The sequence below is a fragment of the Heteronotia binoei genome, chromosome 1, assembly GCF_032191835.1.
Source record: "Heteronotia binoei isolate CCM8104 ecotype False Entrance Well chromosome 1, APGP_CSIRO_Hbin_v1, whole genome shotgun sequence".
In the NCBI taxonomy this organism is placed as follows: Eukaryota; Metazoa; Chordata; class Lepidosauria; order Squamata; family Gekkonidae; genus Heteronotia; species Heteronotia binoei.
Genome location: NC_083223.1, coordinates 38633786 through 38652561, shown reverse-complemented (window position 1 = coordinate 38652561; position 18776 = coordinate 38633786). Strand labels below are relative to the sequence as shown.

Below are 18776 nucleotides of genomic sequence, written 5' to 3'. Positions count from 1 at the left end.
AGAATACTGCTGCAGGCTCCTTTACACCTGTTGTTAGGTGGTGGCCTGCTTCTGATCCTCTAAAGCAGGGGTGGCCAGCGGTAGCTCTCCAGATGTTTTTTGCCTACAACTCCCACCAGCCCCAGCCATTGGCCATGCTGGCTGGGGCTGATGGGAGTTGTAGGCAAAAAACATCTGGAGAGCTACCGTTGGTCACCCCTGCTCTAAAGGCAAAGAGAGAAGTAATGATGATCCTCTATACTGCCAGGGGCGTTTTATATGGTGGCAGCCCGATTTCACTCCCTTCAGATATGGGCTGCAGAAGGAGGCTAGGTAGGGCTGTTTTATAAGTGTCAATCTACAGGCTTGCAAGTGCAAAGCTCACCTGGAACATGCTTTCTGTAATAAAGAGGGGAAGACACCTGGAGACTGAAGGGAGAGGCCCCTCCTCCTCTAGTTCAATAAAGGCCCTGCTTTTTCAGACTTAGGTTTTCTTAAATCAGGGGAGGAACTTTCAAAACACTAAGCTGCTCTTTTCCTGGGAAAGAAATTGAAAACTGCTGATCCATTTGAAATTCTAATTAATGCTGAAGAAATTACACTTAGTCCATTTACAAGCTACAGTCCAGCAAAAAAAAATGTAAAGATCTCATGCAGTTATACAAGGTAGTAATTTTCCCCAATAGTACCAACTATTAACATGGCAAACTGAACAAGTAGACAGAGAAATTTATTTCTGTCCAATTTACCTGCTGCTGTCCCTGCTGTGCCTGTGATGCAGCCTGTTGACTGGCTGTGCTGTTTGCTGCAGCTGCTGCTTGCTGCTGAAATAAATTGGCTGGATACACTCCCCAAGGAACGCCATAATACTGAGGAGGAACCACTGCTGGTCCTGAAAAGAAAACCCACCAGCATTTTGGTCAGCTGCACATAATTTTGAAAATGTGTATTAGAAGTACACATGAGAGTCCTGGTTACAATGCAAACTTCAAATGACTAAAGGGATCATAACACACTAAAGTTGAGACCTGCCTACTGATAATCAGCACCTTTGCTCCTCTTTTGATCTGAGTATCATCCAAACTAATTGTTTCACTCAGTGGAACCATCTAGCTAAACACATAATGCTGATGTTTCCTTTATTTAAAATAAAGCCTTTACAAAGGTGATTTTTTAGACAAGGTGTCAGCTACCTCAGGGCCTCCAATTTATAACAGGACCATGCAGCAGGCGAAAGTGGGATTTCTGCCCAGCTGCTAAAACAGTCCCACGGCATTATTTGATATGTGGGTGGCTACTTGTGTAAGCACTGTTCATCTTCTTCGTGGTCTCTGTGCTTCACACCCATGGGAGTTTAGCAAGCCAGGCTTACCTGGAGGAGGGAGCTGGTGGTCAAGCCGAATGAACAGACTGAAGAACCAGGCTGCCCAGTTGCGCTCTATGATGCCTCTGGACGTCAAGGGCGTAGTGTCTCATGAATGTGTGAGGAGACACCCAGGTAGCTGCCTTACAGATGTCAGCTAAGGAGTTACCCTTAAGGAATGCTGTGGAAGTAGCCGGCGCCCTAGTAGAATGGGCACGGATGAGACCCGGCAGAGGCCGCTTCGCCAACATGTAGCACAGTCTAATAGCCTCCGAAATCCATTTAGACAGTCTCTGAGACGAAATCTTATGACCCAAATTAGGGGGCAGATAAGAAACAAACAAATGAGGGTCTCTGCGAAAACTCCTCATGTGATGCAAATAGAAAAATAAGGCTCGCTTAACATCCAGCGAGTGCAGCCTCCGCTCCTCGGTCAAGGAGGGCAAGGGATAGAACACCGGTAATGTGACCTCCAGGTTCAGATGGAAACTGGACACCACCTTAGGAAGGAAAGCAACATCCGGTGCTAAGGATACCCCGTCAATATGGAAGGTGATGTAAGGAGGGTCAGAGCGCAAAGCCGCCAGTTCACCCGCTCATCTAGCCGAGATAACAGCAACCCGAAGAGCAGTCTTCCATGATAACAAATGCAAGGGACAGGAGGCTAAGGGCTCAAACAGTTTCCCCGCAAGCCTACCCAACACCAAAGTAAGGTCCCAGGAAGAGGGAAGCACTCTGGAGGAAGGATATAACCGCAGTAGACCCTGCAGGAAACGTTTAGTGTGCTTGTGGGTGAACACAGACTTTCCTTCCACCAGGCATGGTGGGCTGAGATCGCAGCCAAATAAACCCTAATAGAAGAGTGGTTAAGGCCAGCATCCACCAGGGATAAAAGAAACTCAAAAACAAGTTCCAGTCCAGCACTCTGGGCTAGCACACCCCGTTCCTGGACAAATTTAGTAAACCTCGCCCACTTGCTGCTGTAAAAGCGGCGAGTCGAAGGCTTCCTACTATTCAGTAGGACGTGTCTGATCCTGCCGGAGAAAGCTGGAAGCTGATCCTCCAAGCAGTTAACTTGATGAGGGAAATTGTGATGAAACAGGGACCCTTCTCCCTGAGCTAGTAGGAGGTCTGGTTCCGGAGGAAGCATGCAATACCGATCCCCTTCCCAGAGACAGGAGAATTGCAAACCAGTTCTGCCTGGGCTACCAGGGAGCAATCAGAATGCACTCCGGTCTCTCCCGCTGTATCTTGTGGAGCACTCTGCTGAGGAGAGATAATGGGGGGGAAAGAGAGAGGAACTTGCTCCTCCATGAAACTAGGAGGCCATCCCCCAGAGACCCTGGCCCTTCCCCCCCTTTGGAGCAGTAGTGAGGGTACTTGTGATTCTGCACAGTAGCAAAAACATCTGTAGATGTCCTCAGAGTTCGAATATGGGAGTCAGAACCTGCCAGTTCATTTCCCACTCGTGAGGAGCCACTGCCCCTCTGCTTAGAGAGTCCACCCTCACATTGAGCTCTCCTGGCAAATGAGTGGCCACCACAAAGATGTTTGCTTGGATGCAATCCTCCCACAGGCTCATCGCTAAAGCGCACAGCTTTCTTGAGACCGTGCCCCCTTGTCTGTTGACATAGGCCATAGCAGTAGTATTGTCCGTCAGTCTTGTTTTCCAACAGGGGCCTGAAAGAAGTGAGGGTTAATCTGATAGCAGTCAGCTCCAGGTAGTTGATATGCTGTTGTGCGAAAGAAAGGGTCCATGGATCACCGGCATTCAGTTCGTGCAGATGGGTCCCCCATCGCCATAGAGAGGCATCTGTTAGAATCGTCTCCGATGGGGACGGAAGTTGGAACGGGGCTCCTTGGCAAAGGTTGGCTCTCATACTTTCCACAAGTCCAGAGAGCGGAGAACCAACACAGGAATGGGTACGGACCTTCGCTGAGAATCGAGCAACGGATTGAAGCACTTTAGGAACCCAACTGTAGTGTCCTCATGCAAAACTTTGCGAAACGAAGAACATTCGTGGTGGCTGCCATCAACCCCAAGAGACGCTGAAACTGAAATAATGTCCCTCTTTTTTGGAGTTGCAGATGAGAAATCAGAGAAATAATGTCCGATGCTCTGCCCTCTGAGAGGATGGCTAATTGACGCGTGGTGTCCAGAATCGCGTCAATGAATTGCACCCTTCTTGAGGGCATCATAAGAACATAAGAGAAGCCATGTTAGATCAGGCCAATGGCCCATCCAGTCCAACATTCTGTGTCACACAGTGGCCAAATATATATATATATATATATATACACACACACACACACACACACACACACACACTGTGGCTAATAGCCACTGATGGACCTCTGCTCCATATTTTTATCTAACCTCCTCTTGAAGGTGGCTATGCTTGTGGCCGCCACCACCTCCTGTGGCAGTGAATTCCACATGTTAATCACCCTTTGGGTGAAGAAGTACTTCCTTTTATCCGTTTTAACCTTTCTGCTCAGCAATTTCATGGAATGCCCACGAGTTCTTGTATTGTGAGAAAGGGAGAAAAGTATTTCTTTCTCTACTTTCTCCATCCCATGCATTATCTTGTAAACCTCTATCATGTCACCCCGCAATCGACGTTTCTCCAAGCTAAAGAGCTCTAAGCGTTTCAACCTTTCTTCATAGGGAAAGTGTTCCAGCCCTTTAATCATTCTAGTTGCCCTTTTCTGGACTTTCTCCAATGCTATAATATCCTTTTTGAGGTGCGGCGACCAGAACTGCGCACAGTACTCCAAATGAGACCGCACCATCGATTTATACAGGGGCATTATGATACTGGCTGATTTGTTTTCAATTCCCTTCCTAATAATTCCCAGCATGGCGTTGGCCTTTTTTATTGCAAATGCACACTGTCTTGACATTTACAGTGAATTATCTACCACGACCCCAAGATCTTTCTCATGGTCAGTCTCTGCCAGTTCACACCCCATCAACTTGTATTTGTAGCTGGGATTCTTGGCCCCAATGTGCATTACTTTGCACTTGGCCACATTGAACCACATCTGCCACGTTGACGCCCACTCACCCAGCCTCAACAGATCCCTTTGGAGTTCCTCACAATCCTCTCTGGTTCTCACCACCCTGAACAATTTTGTGTCATCCGCAAACTTGGCCACTTCACTGCTCACTCTCAACTCTAAATCATTTATGAACAAGTTAAAGAGCATGGGACCCAGTACCGAGCCCTGCGGCACCCCACTGCTTACCGTCCTCCACTGCGAAGACTGCCCATTTATATTCACTCTCTGCTTCCTATTACTCAGCCAGTTTTTGATCCACAAGAGGACCTGTCCTTTTACTCCATGACTCTCAAGCTTTCTAAGGAGCCTTTGATGAGGAACTTTATCAAAAGCTTTCTGGAAGTCAAGGTAAACAACATCTATCGGGTCTCCTTTGTCCACATGTTTGTTCACCCCCTCAAAGAAATGTAGCAGGTTAGTGAGGCATGACCTTCCCCTACAGAACCCATGCTGAGTCTTCCTCAATAACTCGTGTTCATCAATGTGCCTACTCATTCTGTCCTTGATAATGGTTTCTACCAACTTCCCCGGTATTGAAGTCAGACTGACTGGCCTGTAATTTCCTGGATCTCCTCTGGAACCCTTTTTAAAGATGGGGGTGACATCAGATGTGACTTCGCGAAATTCACCTGAAGACCTAAGTCCTGAAGGAGACTGAGGGTCAGAGTGAGGTGGGTGAGAAGCTGAGGCTTGGAACTGGCCACGACCAACCAATCATCTATATAAGGGAAGACGACTACACCCTGCAAACGCTGGAGGGCTGCTACCACCGTCATCGTCTTTGTAAAAACCCTGGGCGCTGTATAAAGTCCGAATGGGAGACTCCTGTATTGGTAATGGTCTGGGTCCTATGGCAAACCTGAGGAAAGCCCTGTGGCTCAGCCGGATGTCGATATGGAAATAGGCATCCTTCAAGTCCAATGTGGCCATCAAATCCCCTTCCTTGATCAGAGGTGGAATGTTCTGCAGTATGAGCATCTGAAATTTCTGGTAGGATATGAAGATGTTCAAGTCCCGCAAGTTCATAATTGGGTGGAGCCCACCATCCTTTTTGGGAACCCCGAAATACCTCGAATAGAACCCTTTCCCCCTGAAGGGAGGTGGAACCGGTTCTATTGCTTGCTTGGTCAAGAGGTTCTGAACTTCTTCCAGCAGGACCGGTGTAGGATGAGTGATGACTAATTTTGAACATGGGGGGAAGCTGAACAAATTCTATCGCATAACCCTCATCTACGATCGACAAGACCCATTTGTCAGTGGTAATAAGCCTCCATGCTGGTAGAAAACTGTAGAGGCGTGTAGGCTCTGAGGAGGGGAAAGAAGGGTGGATGGTACAAGGCCAAAGTCAAAGACCCTGTTTAGGGTTCTGAGAACCTTTAGATTTGGCGGAGTGTGAGGGTGGTGACGAAAATTTTGATTTGCTCCCAGAATAAAGGCTCTTGTCCTGTTGCGGAGTCCAAGGTTTCCATGCCCTCTCCGGTGACTTGGGTGGATATGGCTTCTTAGACTATTGTCTAGGATTTGGGCAAGGTCGATTAGGCTGAGATGTGGAAGGAACCCCAAGATTTCTGGACATCTTGATGCTTTTGTCCATTTTTTGGAGGACGGAGTCTGTGGTAGAACTAAAAAGTCCTTCCCCCTCAAATGGAAGATCCTCAACCCACAACCTCGTATCTAGATATAGTGCCGTAGAACGAAGCCAGGAGCAACAACGTAAGGTTACTGCTGACGTCAAGGTTTTGGCTGCAGTGTCGACCATATGCTTGGACACTATCAATTGTTGCTTCGAAAGGAGCAATCCCTTCTTCAACAGCTTCCTTGCAGAGGCTTGTTTTTCATCTGGCAGGGATGTTAAGAGCGGTGCAATCTGCTCCCATAGGGAGTAATGGTACCTGGCAATGCATGCCAAATAATTGGATATTTTAATGCCTAAGGCACCTGCAGTGTAGAAACATCTGACAAAATTGTCCAGCCTCTTACCCTCCTTGTCAGGAGGCGCAGAATGGATCTTCTTGGCCTTAGACAACGATGCCACCATGACCGAATTGGGGCGAGGGTGACAAAATAAATACTCAGCCCCTTGCTCTTGAACCCTGTACATGTGGTCCAACCTCCTGGAAGAAATGGGGGTTGATGCTGGCTTTGCCCATGGCTCGTTAATGGCCTGCTATATGACCTTAGTCATGGGCAGCACTATAGGTGTGGAAGTGTCTCATTGGATGATGTTAAACACCATATCATCGATTATAGGCTGAGGCTGCACCATGGGCAATGACAGAGTTTGAGCCAGTCTCTTAAGCTCCCCATAAGACTTCAGATTCTCAGAGGGGGAGATGGGAAGATCCTCCACAGTCCTCTGCTCTGGAGATTGCTCAGAATGATGCTTTTCATCCGACTCTGGTACCGATGCAGAGGAGGAATCACTACGCTCCATACATTCAGACAAATGCGGCACTTCTGGAGTGTGTTCTGGCATGCGAGACTGGGAAGCACTGGTCCTCGGACGCAATTCCGGCATCGTCGAAGGTTTGACCGGAGCTGAGCAATACAACACCCTGGAGCAATGGGAGCCTTCCGAACGCTGGTCCCAGTCGGGGTTCTGGGGAGGGTACCAAGGATAAGGTGTCTGGTACAAGAATCCACCGAATGGGTATGACCATGGACAGGAGTCCCAGTTCGGTAGCAGAGTCGATCGCCGAAAGGAGTCGGGCTGCTCCCGCTCATCGAGTTTGGCCACCGGTGTCGATGTAATCCTCATTCAAAAGGTGTCGACCTCCAATGGTGAAGTGGAGTCTGTGCCGTCATGTGACATAGCCTTCGGTGAAATTGATCGCTGGGTTAAATCGACTTTGGGTTTGGAGCTGGAGCAAGACGTCTGCTGCGGGTCGTTGGGTCCCGAGGGGCTTTCCGATCATAACGGGGAAACCAGAATTCGTTTTGGTGGTGTTGGCTCCACGATCGTCAGGTCCGAGCGCCTCTTCAGTGGCGGGGAAGGAGTATGTTGATCGACATTGTGTCTCTTCTCCTTCCGCTTCTTCGGCTCGTGCGAGGAGCGCTCCTTTCCTCCCTTAGCCTTCTTAGGATCGGAAGCCAACACCGAGCCCACACGCTTGGGGGGGCAGTTGGTGTGGAAGAATTGAAAAACAGGTTTCCTACCTGTAACTGATGATCTTCGAGTGGTCATCTGTGCAGTCACACCAATGGGAGAGGCGCCGGCGCCGACCCTGATCGGTAAACTCCAAAAGCTGTGGATTTCCGCGCCTCCGTCCCAGTACACATGCGCAGACCCCCCCCCCCCACTGCGCATGCTCGCTAGGACGGGAGCGGACATCCCGCCAGTTCCTTCTGACCGCTGCGTTAGCCCACACCCAATGGACCGGCAGCGGAGGGGAAGGAGGGCAGGTAGTGTGACTGCACAGATGACCACTCGAAGATCGTCAGTTACAGGTAGGAAACCTGTTTATCTTCTTCGTAGTCTCTGTGCATCACACCAATGGGAGACTAGCAAGCAAAGGACATACCTGGAGGAGGGCGCAACAGTCCATCAACAAGAGACAGTCTGCAGTACAGCACGGCCCACCGCCGAGTCCTGGCGCCGCCTCATATCCAGCGCATAGTGCGACACGAAGGTATGTGCCGATGCCCAGGTGGCAGCCTTGCAAATGTCCTGCAGCGGAACACCTTTCATGAACGCTGCCGAGGTTGCCACCGCTCGTGTAGAATGGGCCCGCACTGGTCCAGGAAGCGGCGTCTTACGGAGAAACTAGCACAGTCTAATAGTGCCAATAATCCATTTAGACAGTCTCTGGGAAGAGATCCTCCGACCCAAAGAAGGAGCCACGTAAGAGACAAAGAGCCGGGAATCTCGTCGGAAGGGCTTCGTACGGTGTAAGTAGAACGCCAACACCCGTTTCACGTCAAGGGCGTGCAGCCGCTGCTCGACCTCAGACGACGGGTTCGGGAAGAACACGGGTAAGTCGATCTCTGCATTCAGGTGAAACACGGAGACCACCTTGGGTAGGAACGTGATGTCAGGGTGGAGCACCACCCTTTCCAGGGAGAAGCAAAGATAAGGCTTATCACACCTCAACGCCATCAGCTCGCCCACTCGCCTCGCTGACGTGACTGCAACCAGGAACGCTGTCTTCCATGCCAGCAGCTGGTGCGAACAGGTAGCCATAGGTTCAAACGGTTTGCCCTTCAGGGCCTTGAGCACCAAAGGTAAGTCCCAGGATGGCGCGGGCATCCGCACTGACGGGTACAAATGGGTGATTCCCTTGAGGTACCTCTTAGTCTCCAGGTGGGCGAAGACCGAATGACCGTCGATCTGCACGTGCTCACTCGAGATGGCCGCCAGGTATACCCTCACCAAGGAAGCCGCCAAGTCGCGGTCCAGCAGGGACAGCAAGAAGTCAAAGACTACAGAGAGGACCGCCGCCCGCGGCTCCAGCCCCTTGCTCGTAGAGAACTGAACGAACTTCGACCACTTGTAGGCGTACGAACGTCGACTCGAAGGCTTCCGGCTGCTCAAAATCACGAACCGAGCTCTTTCCGATAACTGCGAGCGTCCAGATGCCAGGCTGTTAACTTCAGGTGGGGCACATCGTGGGGCACCACCCGCCCCTGGTGCGACAGCAGCAGGTCCGGAACCTGGGAAGTGGTGGAACGTCCCGCAGGCAAGACGGAGGACTAACGGGAACTATTGCTGCCTCGGCCACCACGGCGTCACCAAGATGCCCACCAGCTTCTCCCGGAGGAGCTTCTGCACCACCCTGGTGATCAGCGGCAAAGGGGGGAAGAGATACACCTTGTGGTGCACCCAAGGGACCAGGAGCCCGTCCCCGAGGGACATCGGATCCACACCGCCCCTGGTGCAGAACGACTCGCATTTTCTGTTGTCCCGAGTCGCAAAGACGTCCAGTGTGGGTGCTCCCCACAGATGAAACACGGGCTCTAGGAACTTCCACTTGAGCTCCCATCTGTGGAGCGATGCTCCCCCCCTGCTGAGAAAGTCCGCCCAGGTGTTCTGAACACCTGGAAGGTGGGTTGCAAGCAGCGATATCCCTAGGGCTATGCAGGCCTCCCAAATCGTCATCGCCAGCCGGCAGAGTCTGCGGGACACTGTGCCCCCTTGACGATTTATGTAGGCCATGGCGGTCGTATTGTAAGGACTGCCACCACCCATTCCCTGATGAGCGTCTGGAACGACTGAACGGCGTGGAAAATGGCCAACAGTTCCAGGTAACTGATGTGCTGAAGAGATTGATGGGCCGGCCACCGATCTTCAACGCACAGGCCCAGCGCATGCGCGCCCCATCCCCAAAGGGACGCATCTGTCGTGATCGTCACAGACGGCTGTGGTCTGTGGAAGGGCGCCCCTCCCGTCAAGTTGCTGTCCTGCCCCCACCAATTGAGATCCGCTAACACCTCTGGAGGAACAGTCAGGTACCGATTCGGGGAGTCGAAGTTGCACCGGAACTCCTGGAGGAACCACAGCTGGAGTGGCCGCATGCGAAGCCTCACATTCGGCATGACCGAAGTGGTGGCTGCCATGAGCCCCAGCAGGCGCTCAATCCGGCGCGCAGGAACCGATGGATCGTGTTGTAGGGAGCGAACTGCCTGAACAATGGCCTCCGCTTGATCCACTGGGAGAAACGCCTTGCAAGCTACAGTGTCCAGCACCGCGCCGATGAACTGCACCCTCTGCGATGGTTGGAAGTGCGACTTTTTCCAGTTGACCTGGAGCCCCAGGTCTGACAACAAAGCGAGAGTGACGTCGATGTGCTGAAGCAGAGCCTTCCTTGTCCCCGCCACTATCAGCCAGTCTTCTATGTACGGGAATAGGGAGATCCCTTGGAGCCTTAGATGGGCGGCAATGACGACCATCGTTTTTGTAAACACTCTCGGGCCGTCGACAGACCAAAGGGCAGGGCCCTGTACTGGAAGTGGGCGTTGCCGATCGTAAAGCGCAGGAACTTGCGGTGCCGGGGGTGAATGGAAACATGAAAGTAAGCGTCTTTCAGGTCTAAAGTGGCCATCCATTCCCCGTGATCCAGCAGCGGAAGGATGCAGGGCAGGGAGGTCATCCGAAACTTGTTGTAACGGATGAATTCGTTGAGACCCCGAAGGTCCATGATCGGGCGTAGGCCCTCGTCCTTCTTCGGGACAGCAAAATAGCGGGAGTAGAACCCACGGCTACGTTGATCCTTCGGGACCTCCTTGATGGCCTGCTTGAGAACGGACTGAACCTCTTCCAGAAGAGTAAGGGAGGGTGCAGTGTAGGCGAAAGTCGGGGTAGGGGGATGCTGGAAAAATTCTATCTCGTACCCCCATTGGATTACAGATAAGACCCACTGGTCTGAGGTGATACGGGACCAGGCTGGAAGAAAGCGAAACAGGCGGATAGAGTCCGTGTCCCCATGGGGACGAGCAGGGAGTGGGGAGTCAAAGGCCCTGTTTGTGCTGCTTTGCACCCTTCTGCCTTGGAGCCTGCGCAGAGGACGGCGAGTACTTTTGTTTTGGCTGGTACTGAGGCCGTGAAAAGGTGGTCGCTGACTTAGGACGCCACTGCCTCTCAGACTTGGCATAAGGCTTTTTCTGCCACTGTCGCGGCCACTACCGCTTCGCCTGAGGACGAGAGGTGGAGACCCCCAGGTTCCTGGACGTCTTTATACTCTTATCCATCTCCTGGAGGACCGAGTCCGTGGTGGCGCTAAAGAGGCCTGTGCCATTGAACGGGAGATCTTCAATATACACCTGCGTATCAGGTTGCAGGGCGGTGGAGCGTAGCCATGAATGCCTACGAAGGGAGATGGCTGTCGTGAGAGTTTTGGCACAAGCATCACCTGAATGCTTTGCGGAATTCAGTTGCTGCTTTGCAAGGGCAATCCCCTCCTTCTGCAACTTCTTCAGGATCGATCTTAGCATTGGAGAAAGTTCAGAAAAGGGCAACTAGAATGATTAAAGGGCTGGAACACCTTCCCTATGAAGAAAGGTTGAAACGCTTAGGGCTCTTTAGCTTGGAGAAACGTCGATTGCGGGGTGACATGATAGAGGTTTACAAGATAATGCATGGGATGGAGAAAGTAGAGAAAGAAGTACTTTTCTCCCTTTCTCACAATATGAGAACTCGTGGGCATTCGATGAAATTGCTGAGGAGACAGGTTAAAACGGATAAAAGGAAGTACTTCTTCACCCAAAGGGTGATTAACATGTGGAATTCACTGCCACAGGAGGTGGTGGCGGCCACAAGCATGGCCACCTTCAAGAGGGGGTTAGATAAAAATATGGAGCAGAGGTCCATCAGTGGCTATTAGCCACAGTGTGTATGTGTGTGTGTGTATATATATGTATATATATATGTGTATATATATATGTGTGTATGTGTGTGTGTGTGTGTATATATATATATATATATATATATATATATATATATATATATATATATATATTTGGCCGCTGTGTGACACAGAATGTTGGACTGGATGGGCCATTGGCCTGATCTAACATGGCTTCTCTTATGTTCTTATGATCTACTCTGTTCCGGCAGAGTGTTCAGGACTGGCGAGATCTGATCCCACAGGGTATATTGATACCTGCCCATACATGCCAAATAGTTCGCAATTTTCACCCCAAGCGACCCAGTGGAGTATAATCGCCGCCCCATAGCATTCAGCTTCCGCCCCTCCTTATCAGGGGGAGTCGAATGCGTCTTCTTTGCTTTGGATGAAGATGATACCACAACTGCGTTGGGCTAAGGGTGCATATACAGGAACTCCGCTGTATTTTCTTGCAGGCGATACATGTGGTCCAGCTGGCGCGAAGATACCAGCGTGGACGCAGGCTTGTCCCAGGACGATTTTGCCGTATGAAGCATCACATTGGTGATGGGCAGAGCAACTGCCGTCGAGGTGTCCCTTTGGACAATATCAAAAACACTGTCCATGACCACGGGCTGAGGCTGAACTGTTGGTAAGGACAGCGCCTGCGCCATCCTTCTAATCAAGTCCCCATAGGACTTAAGGTCTTCGGAGGGAGAGATGGGATGATCCTCCGTGGTCTTTTCTGGTGGAGAAGGTTCACCTGTAGAAGAGGCCCCTTGTTCTTCCAGTGACGACTCCCTCAATGACCTGGGAGATGCTTCAGGCGATTCTGCCTGCTCAGACGGCTGACGCCGAGGCGGTGACGTCCACCAAACCATCAGTGTCGTCTTTGGCTTCTCCGGGGAGGCATGCCGCTCTGGCTCTCGATGCCGATCCGGATGCTCGACCTCGGGCGGTTTCGACACCGTGGTGGAAGGCGCACGTCAAGGGGTTCTACAGGACATCCGGGATCGATAGGAAGACTCCGAAGCCTGATCCCAGTCCATCTGCCCTGGTGGCAACCAAGGGAACGGGGGTTGCATCGGGCAAGCACCATAGAGGTACTACCATTGCCGCTGATCCCAAGGAATCTGCGACACTGGCCGATGAGGAGATGGATCTTTCTTCTGGTAGCGAGGAGAGCAGCTGCTCGAAGACCGATCCCGGTGCGAGTCCCGATGTCGATCCCGGGGAGGGCTACGGGAACGAGGGGTCCTTTGCCTCGGCGTGAGCCGGCCCGATGGGCTTCTGTCGGTATCAACGTGCTGTGCTGAATCAATCTCGGAGTCGGAGATGACCAGCTGAGTCGACATCGAGGTAAGCGGTGGTGGGCTTAACCGACGAACAGTTGTGGCGAAGAGCTTTAGCGGCGGGACGACCGGCGTCGAAGACTCGGAAAACGATGCGGGCGAGGATTGCGAAGCAGGCTTGTGCTTAGGCTTGTCGGTCCTCTTACGCTTTTTCGACTTTTCAGCATGTGACCCCTTGTCCTCCTTGTGCTTCTTTGCCGGCATCAAGGACTTCGATGCACCTACCGAGCCTGAGCGCTTGCGAGGGCGATCGGCGTCGGAGGGACCTATTTCGGTGTCGACAGTTCAGCCGAAGGTTGCCCTTGATCGGTGGAGAGCGCACGTGGTGATAGTGCTTTCTCCATGAGCGCTGCCGCCAGCCGTGCCGCCCTGTTCTTCCGCATTTGCTTCGAGAACTTGGCACAATGAATGCAAGAGTCCGGCTTGTGCTGCTCTCCCAGGCACAGCAGGCACAGAGAATGGCCGTCCGGCGGCACGATTTTGCTTCCGCACTTCGAGCAGCGACGGAAGAAACCCCACCGCTTTTCCATACGAGGGGTAGGAAAAATGGGTGGAAGGCCCGAGAGCACGGGGGGGTGTGCCCCAAAGGGCGGAAAAACTCACCCCACACTCCGGACGAACAAACCTAACTCCATCTAACTAAACTAACAAACACTAACAGCTAACACTAACTATTTCTAACAATTTAGGACAAAGTCCAACAAAGTTCACCGACCGTAGCAAAAAGATCAACCCATCAGCGCGGCGGTCAGAAGAGAACTGGCGGGATGTCCGCTCTCATCTTGGCGAGCATGAGCAGTGGGGGGGTCTGCGCATGCGCGCTGGGACGGAGGCACGGAAATCCGCAGCTTTTGAAGTTTACCGATCAGGGTCGGCGCCGGCGCCTCTCCCATTGGTGTGATGCACAGAGACCACGAAGAAGATTCTGCTGATTCGTCATCGATGGCGACTTCGGTGTCGAAGCAGAGGTCGCTGTCAACGTCAAAGCTGCCATTTGTGGAGTCAAGGCTGATTTTAATAAGGCTGCCGAAAGTCTGGCCGCTCTGTGTTTTTCTGGTTTGCCTCGAAAACTTGGAGCAGTGGTGACAGGATTCAACCTGATGACCTTCCCCCAAACACAGCAAACACAAAGAATGTCCATCCGGAGGCGAAATCTTACTCCCGCACTGGCGACAACATTTTAAAAAAAACCCAGTGCTTTTCTATAGAAGCAATAGGAAAAGGCGGGAAGAAAAAAGGGGGAGACCCTGAAGGGTCAGAAACCCTAACTACTACTAACAACAACTTAAAAAAAAAAACTATTAACTATTCAACAACTAACCACAAAAAGTACCCGGTAAGGGAAAAAAAGGTAAATACTGACCGGAGAAGCCGAGACGCAACTGTCTGACACAGCAGTCAAAAAGGAACTGGCGGGACTCTGCGCCATCCCGGGAGCATGCGTATGGGTGTGAAGCACAGAGACCACGAAGAAGATAATTAAGTGCTCTTGTATTTTCATATTGTGGTTGGATGATGCTGATGTTTCAACCACCACTTCCCTTGGGCTCCTAAATCCCTATGCCATCTTCACCTGACAGTAAAAAGCTAAGCCAAACAACTAATTCTCTTAGATCTATGAGCACATAGTGAGTGCTAGCGGTAGGGAGAGAGAAGGTGAGATGGCCACTCTAATTAACTGAAAGGCTGTAGAAGAAGAAGAAGATGATATTGGATTTATATCCCGCCCTCCACTCCGAAGAGTCTCAGAGCGGCTCACAATCTCCTTTACCTTCCTCCTGCACAACAGACACCCTGTGAGGTGGGTGGGGCTGGAGAGGGCTCTCACAGCAGCTGCCCTTTCAAGGACAATCTCTGCCAGAGCTATGGCTAACCCAAGGCCATGCCAGCAGGTGCAAGTGGAGGAGTGGGGAATCAAACCCGGTTCTCCCAGATAAGAGTGCGCACACTTAACCACTACACCAAACTGGTAGAAAATAAGATACGTTAAAACAGATAGAAGGAAGTACTTCTTCACCCAAAGGGTGATTAACATGTGGAATTCACTGCCACAGGAGGTGGCGGCGGCTACGAGCATAGCCAGCTTCAAGAGGGGGTTAGATAAAAATATGGAGCAGAGGTCCATCAGTGGCTATTACCCACAGTGTGTGTGTGTGTGTGTGTGTGTGTGTGTGTGTGTGTGTGTATATATATATATATATATATATATATATATATATATATATATATTGGCCACTGTGTGGCACAGTGTTGAACTGGATGGGCCATTGGCCTAATCCAACATGGCTTCTCTTATGTTCTTAAGAGCAATTTCATTATTAGTTAGTAAAATAGCATGTGAAGTCCTGACACTGGACAGCCAATTATATTAAATACTCTTGGACCAAAGTCTTTATTAGGAATAATAATTTCCTTACATTTGATGTATTTCACGACATAAAATTTGAGTCACAGAGAAAAGATTGCAAAAAGAGTACTGAGATGATATATGTACTCAAGCTACTCTAACTCAGTCGTAAGATGGCAGAAATGTTATTTTAAAACTATAATTTCTCCTTTCTTTCAAAAGTGCAAATGGTTGAATGAATGACACTTGTTATTGGAAAAAATTTCCAAATTAGATGTTTCTTTAAATGGTAATGGCATTCTCTTACCTGCTAGTGTGGCTGCTGCAGCTAAGCCTGCTGCAGTATATGGGTCAGCACCTGGTGGCGCAGCACTGATAATGTATGGGTTTGGCACAAAAGCAGCTGGAGCCAAGCCTGCTGAAAATACACCTGTTACAGTAACAAAAGGTTCAATTTCACCAAAAACAAGCATCACATTCACTGTCATAGACACTGGGATTAAACCAAACAATCTTTAATTTTACTAGACTTAGAAATTCATGCTACCTACACTTGACACAATTTCAAAGTCAACACATTGAATGCAGAGACATTCATGTTTTGGGATGGAAAGGGGCACATTACAGTATGCTGCTGAATCCTGGAGCTGGATGAGTCAATTCCTGCTCTCTTAGCCCTGAACACCAGAAGTTTGGCATTATAATAGTTGCTTGAAAGGGAGTGAAAAAAATGGTATTGAGGAATAAATGCCTGAAGCAGACCCCCAGACCAAATTTCATCTCCCATTCCAGAAAACTAAATTGCTAGGTGCTCTAACATCTTTGCACCCTAAAGACACACTGGGGGCAGTATATCTCCTTCAATGCTAATTAAGCCTCTGCCAGGTTTGTAGTTTTCTTTCATAGCCTCCAATGGTATATATACTTTAAAACAGATGGAGCACAGGGGTCAGAGAAGACATGCTTCAGGCATTATATTACAACATTATATTCTGCCCCCACCCCTTTCTGGACCACTATGGGCTTGATCAGGCACATCTGCTCTCTACTCCTTTTGACAGTCAATTACCCTAAACATTCCATTGCTTATGAAATAGGTTTTCCATCATAGTTTTGCTTTTTTTAAAAATACTTCTTTCTGTATACATGGAGAGTTCCCTTCTGCTGTCACAGTATAAAGAAATCTGTACTCTGTCTGTAAATGGTCTCATTTTGTTACCCCGCTGACTGACATTAGATCATCAACATCACTACTACAAGCAGCAAGCTAGGAGCCGATAATGAATACTTGGAATGGGGATTTGAAAGCCACCTCAAAATCTCTCCACTTAGGAATCTAAAATCTCTCAGTGGCCTGAACATGCTAATGCCCCCTCCAAACTGCTCAACTTCTGATGTCCCCTGAAGCATGTTTCATTCTTACCAAATCATGGGGAGAGAATTTTTGACAATTTATACCGTTTTTCCCCTTGAGTATGTAGAAATCCCTTTCTCATGACTGGCTCATGGCCAGTCAATTAACTATTGGATGCAGCAATAAAGCTAAAGCTGTTATCTGCCAGAAATGTTCATGATTATGAGCTGCTGTGGACATTTTTAAACAATATATTGGAATATTGGATTATGAAACCTGATTTCATTATAAAATATATCACATTGACAGAGTAACAGCTTATTATTAAGCCAGCACATACTTCCAGTCTGAAGTTTATATCTGATGCCTCAGATACAACAACAGGCAAAAACTTAAAGACACAAAATGCAGTTCTACTTGTGCAAAGTCTTGCGCTTTCCTCCCTATTTGGTTTACCCAAAAAACAACAAAACCCTGAAAAAATACCTTACTGGTATTTTACGGGTATTTTTAAGACAAAAAGAAATTAGCATATCTTTTCAGCTACTGATATAGCTAAGCCTGAATAAAAGCCAGTATTATTCAGCTTTTATTTGGGCTTGGAGATGGCATTTAAAGAGACCATCTCTTTAAATGCCTTCTGAGTTCACTTACTGAGTTGTGCCACAGTGGTGGCAAGGCTTGGAAAAGCTCTATTTAAAGCAATGGGGGCTCTATTTAAAGCAATGGAAGGCAGGGGCACCTTGAGAGCCCGCAGAATTGGACCCCCAGGTCCAATCTTTTGGAAACTTGGAGGAAGGGGAGTTTGATGAGAGGCACCATAAGCTATGCTGCAAATTTTGTGCCTCTACCACAAACAGCCCCAAATACTCCAGATCAATTCTCCATTATACCCTATGGGAACCAATGGTCTCCACAGGGTATAATGGAGTTGAAAAAAATTGTGTTTCCTGGATATTTCCCAAATCCGAATATTATACCGTATTGGGATTCAGGAATAAAGGAAAACACCGATATTCTCCGGGTTAAAGATACCTGAACAATACAGTGTGTGTGTGTGCACGTTGGGGGCGGGGGGGTGTTTGGCACATCCCTTTCTCCTTATATATTATGGTTCCCAGAAACACAAATGGAAATGCAAGTGGAATTCTGATGGTGTCTGACTTAGCACAAGCTGCTACCACAGTCTTTTTCTTCAGTTTTTTCCTTAAGTGAGAGCTCTACCATAAGCAGAATATTTGTGCTAGATCCAACCCAATACTAAAAAGGTAAAGGTAGTCCCCTGTGAAAGCACCAATCATTTCCGAATCTGGAGTGATGCTGCATAATGCATTTTCATGGCAGACTTTTTATGGGGTGGTTTGCCATTGCCTTCCCCAGACATCTGCACTTTACCCACAGCAAGCTGGGTACTCATTTTACCGACCTCAGAAGGATGGAAGGCTGAGTCAACCTTGAGCTGGCTACCTGAACCCATTTTCTGCCTGGATTGAACTCAGGTCGTAAGCAGAGTTTGGATTGCAGTACCGCACCTCACTGCTCTGCGCCATGGGGCTCCTTACCCAATACTACCATATCAGAAAACTATACACTTTATTTTCCAGTAAGATACGTCATCTGCAAAACACATCAGCTCAAGTCAGCCAGTTTTTCCTAACAGATATAAATTATACATTGGCATGTAAAGCAGACATGCTTAGGAAAAACAAATCTCACCTATATGAGGTTGCTGTGCTGCTGCCAGTGCGTACTGTTGTTGTTGGGCTGCTGTTAACTGCTGAACAGTAAGAGCATTAGTCCTTTGGAAAAGCTGAAGAGAAAGCAACACTTTATTATTATTTTGGAAACACTAACACATCAGAATTTAAACTATGTACAGTTCTCTCACAGTTCATTGGACTGCCAATGTTCACAAGTAACGTTGTGGATTTTGAAGCTGAGGTAGAATTCATTTTTATGTTTAGCAGAATTATGCAGGGGGCTTCTGACAAAAATGGCA

The 18776-nt window shown here is 49.2% G+C and overlaps 1 protein-coding gene across 11 annotated transcripts in view; it reads right to left on the bottom strand.

Moving 5' to 3' along the window:
* PUM2 (pumilio RNA binding family member 2) overlaps nucleotides 1-18776 on the bottom strand; it is a 107856-nt gene that overhangs the window by 45008 nt on the left and 44072 nt on the right. For 8 of the 11 annotated variants that reach the window (XM_060233520.1, XM_060233522.1, XM_060233521.1 and 5 more), the window contains exons 7-9: nucleotides 18494-18587; nucleotides 15731-15853; nucleotides 729-871 (exon numbers count right to left, since the gene is read on the bottom strand). In XM_060233520.1, coding sequence (XP_060089503.1) covers nucleotides 729-871; nucleotides 15731-15853; nucleotides 18494-18587 — 360 coding nt within the window. The remainder of the gene's footprint in view (nucleotides 1-728; nucleotides 872-15730; nucleotides 15854-18493; nucleotides 18588-18776) is intronic. The other 3 variants (XM_060233518.1, XM_060233519.1, XM_060233524.1) reach the window with 1 other exon arrangement.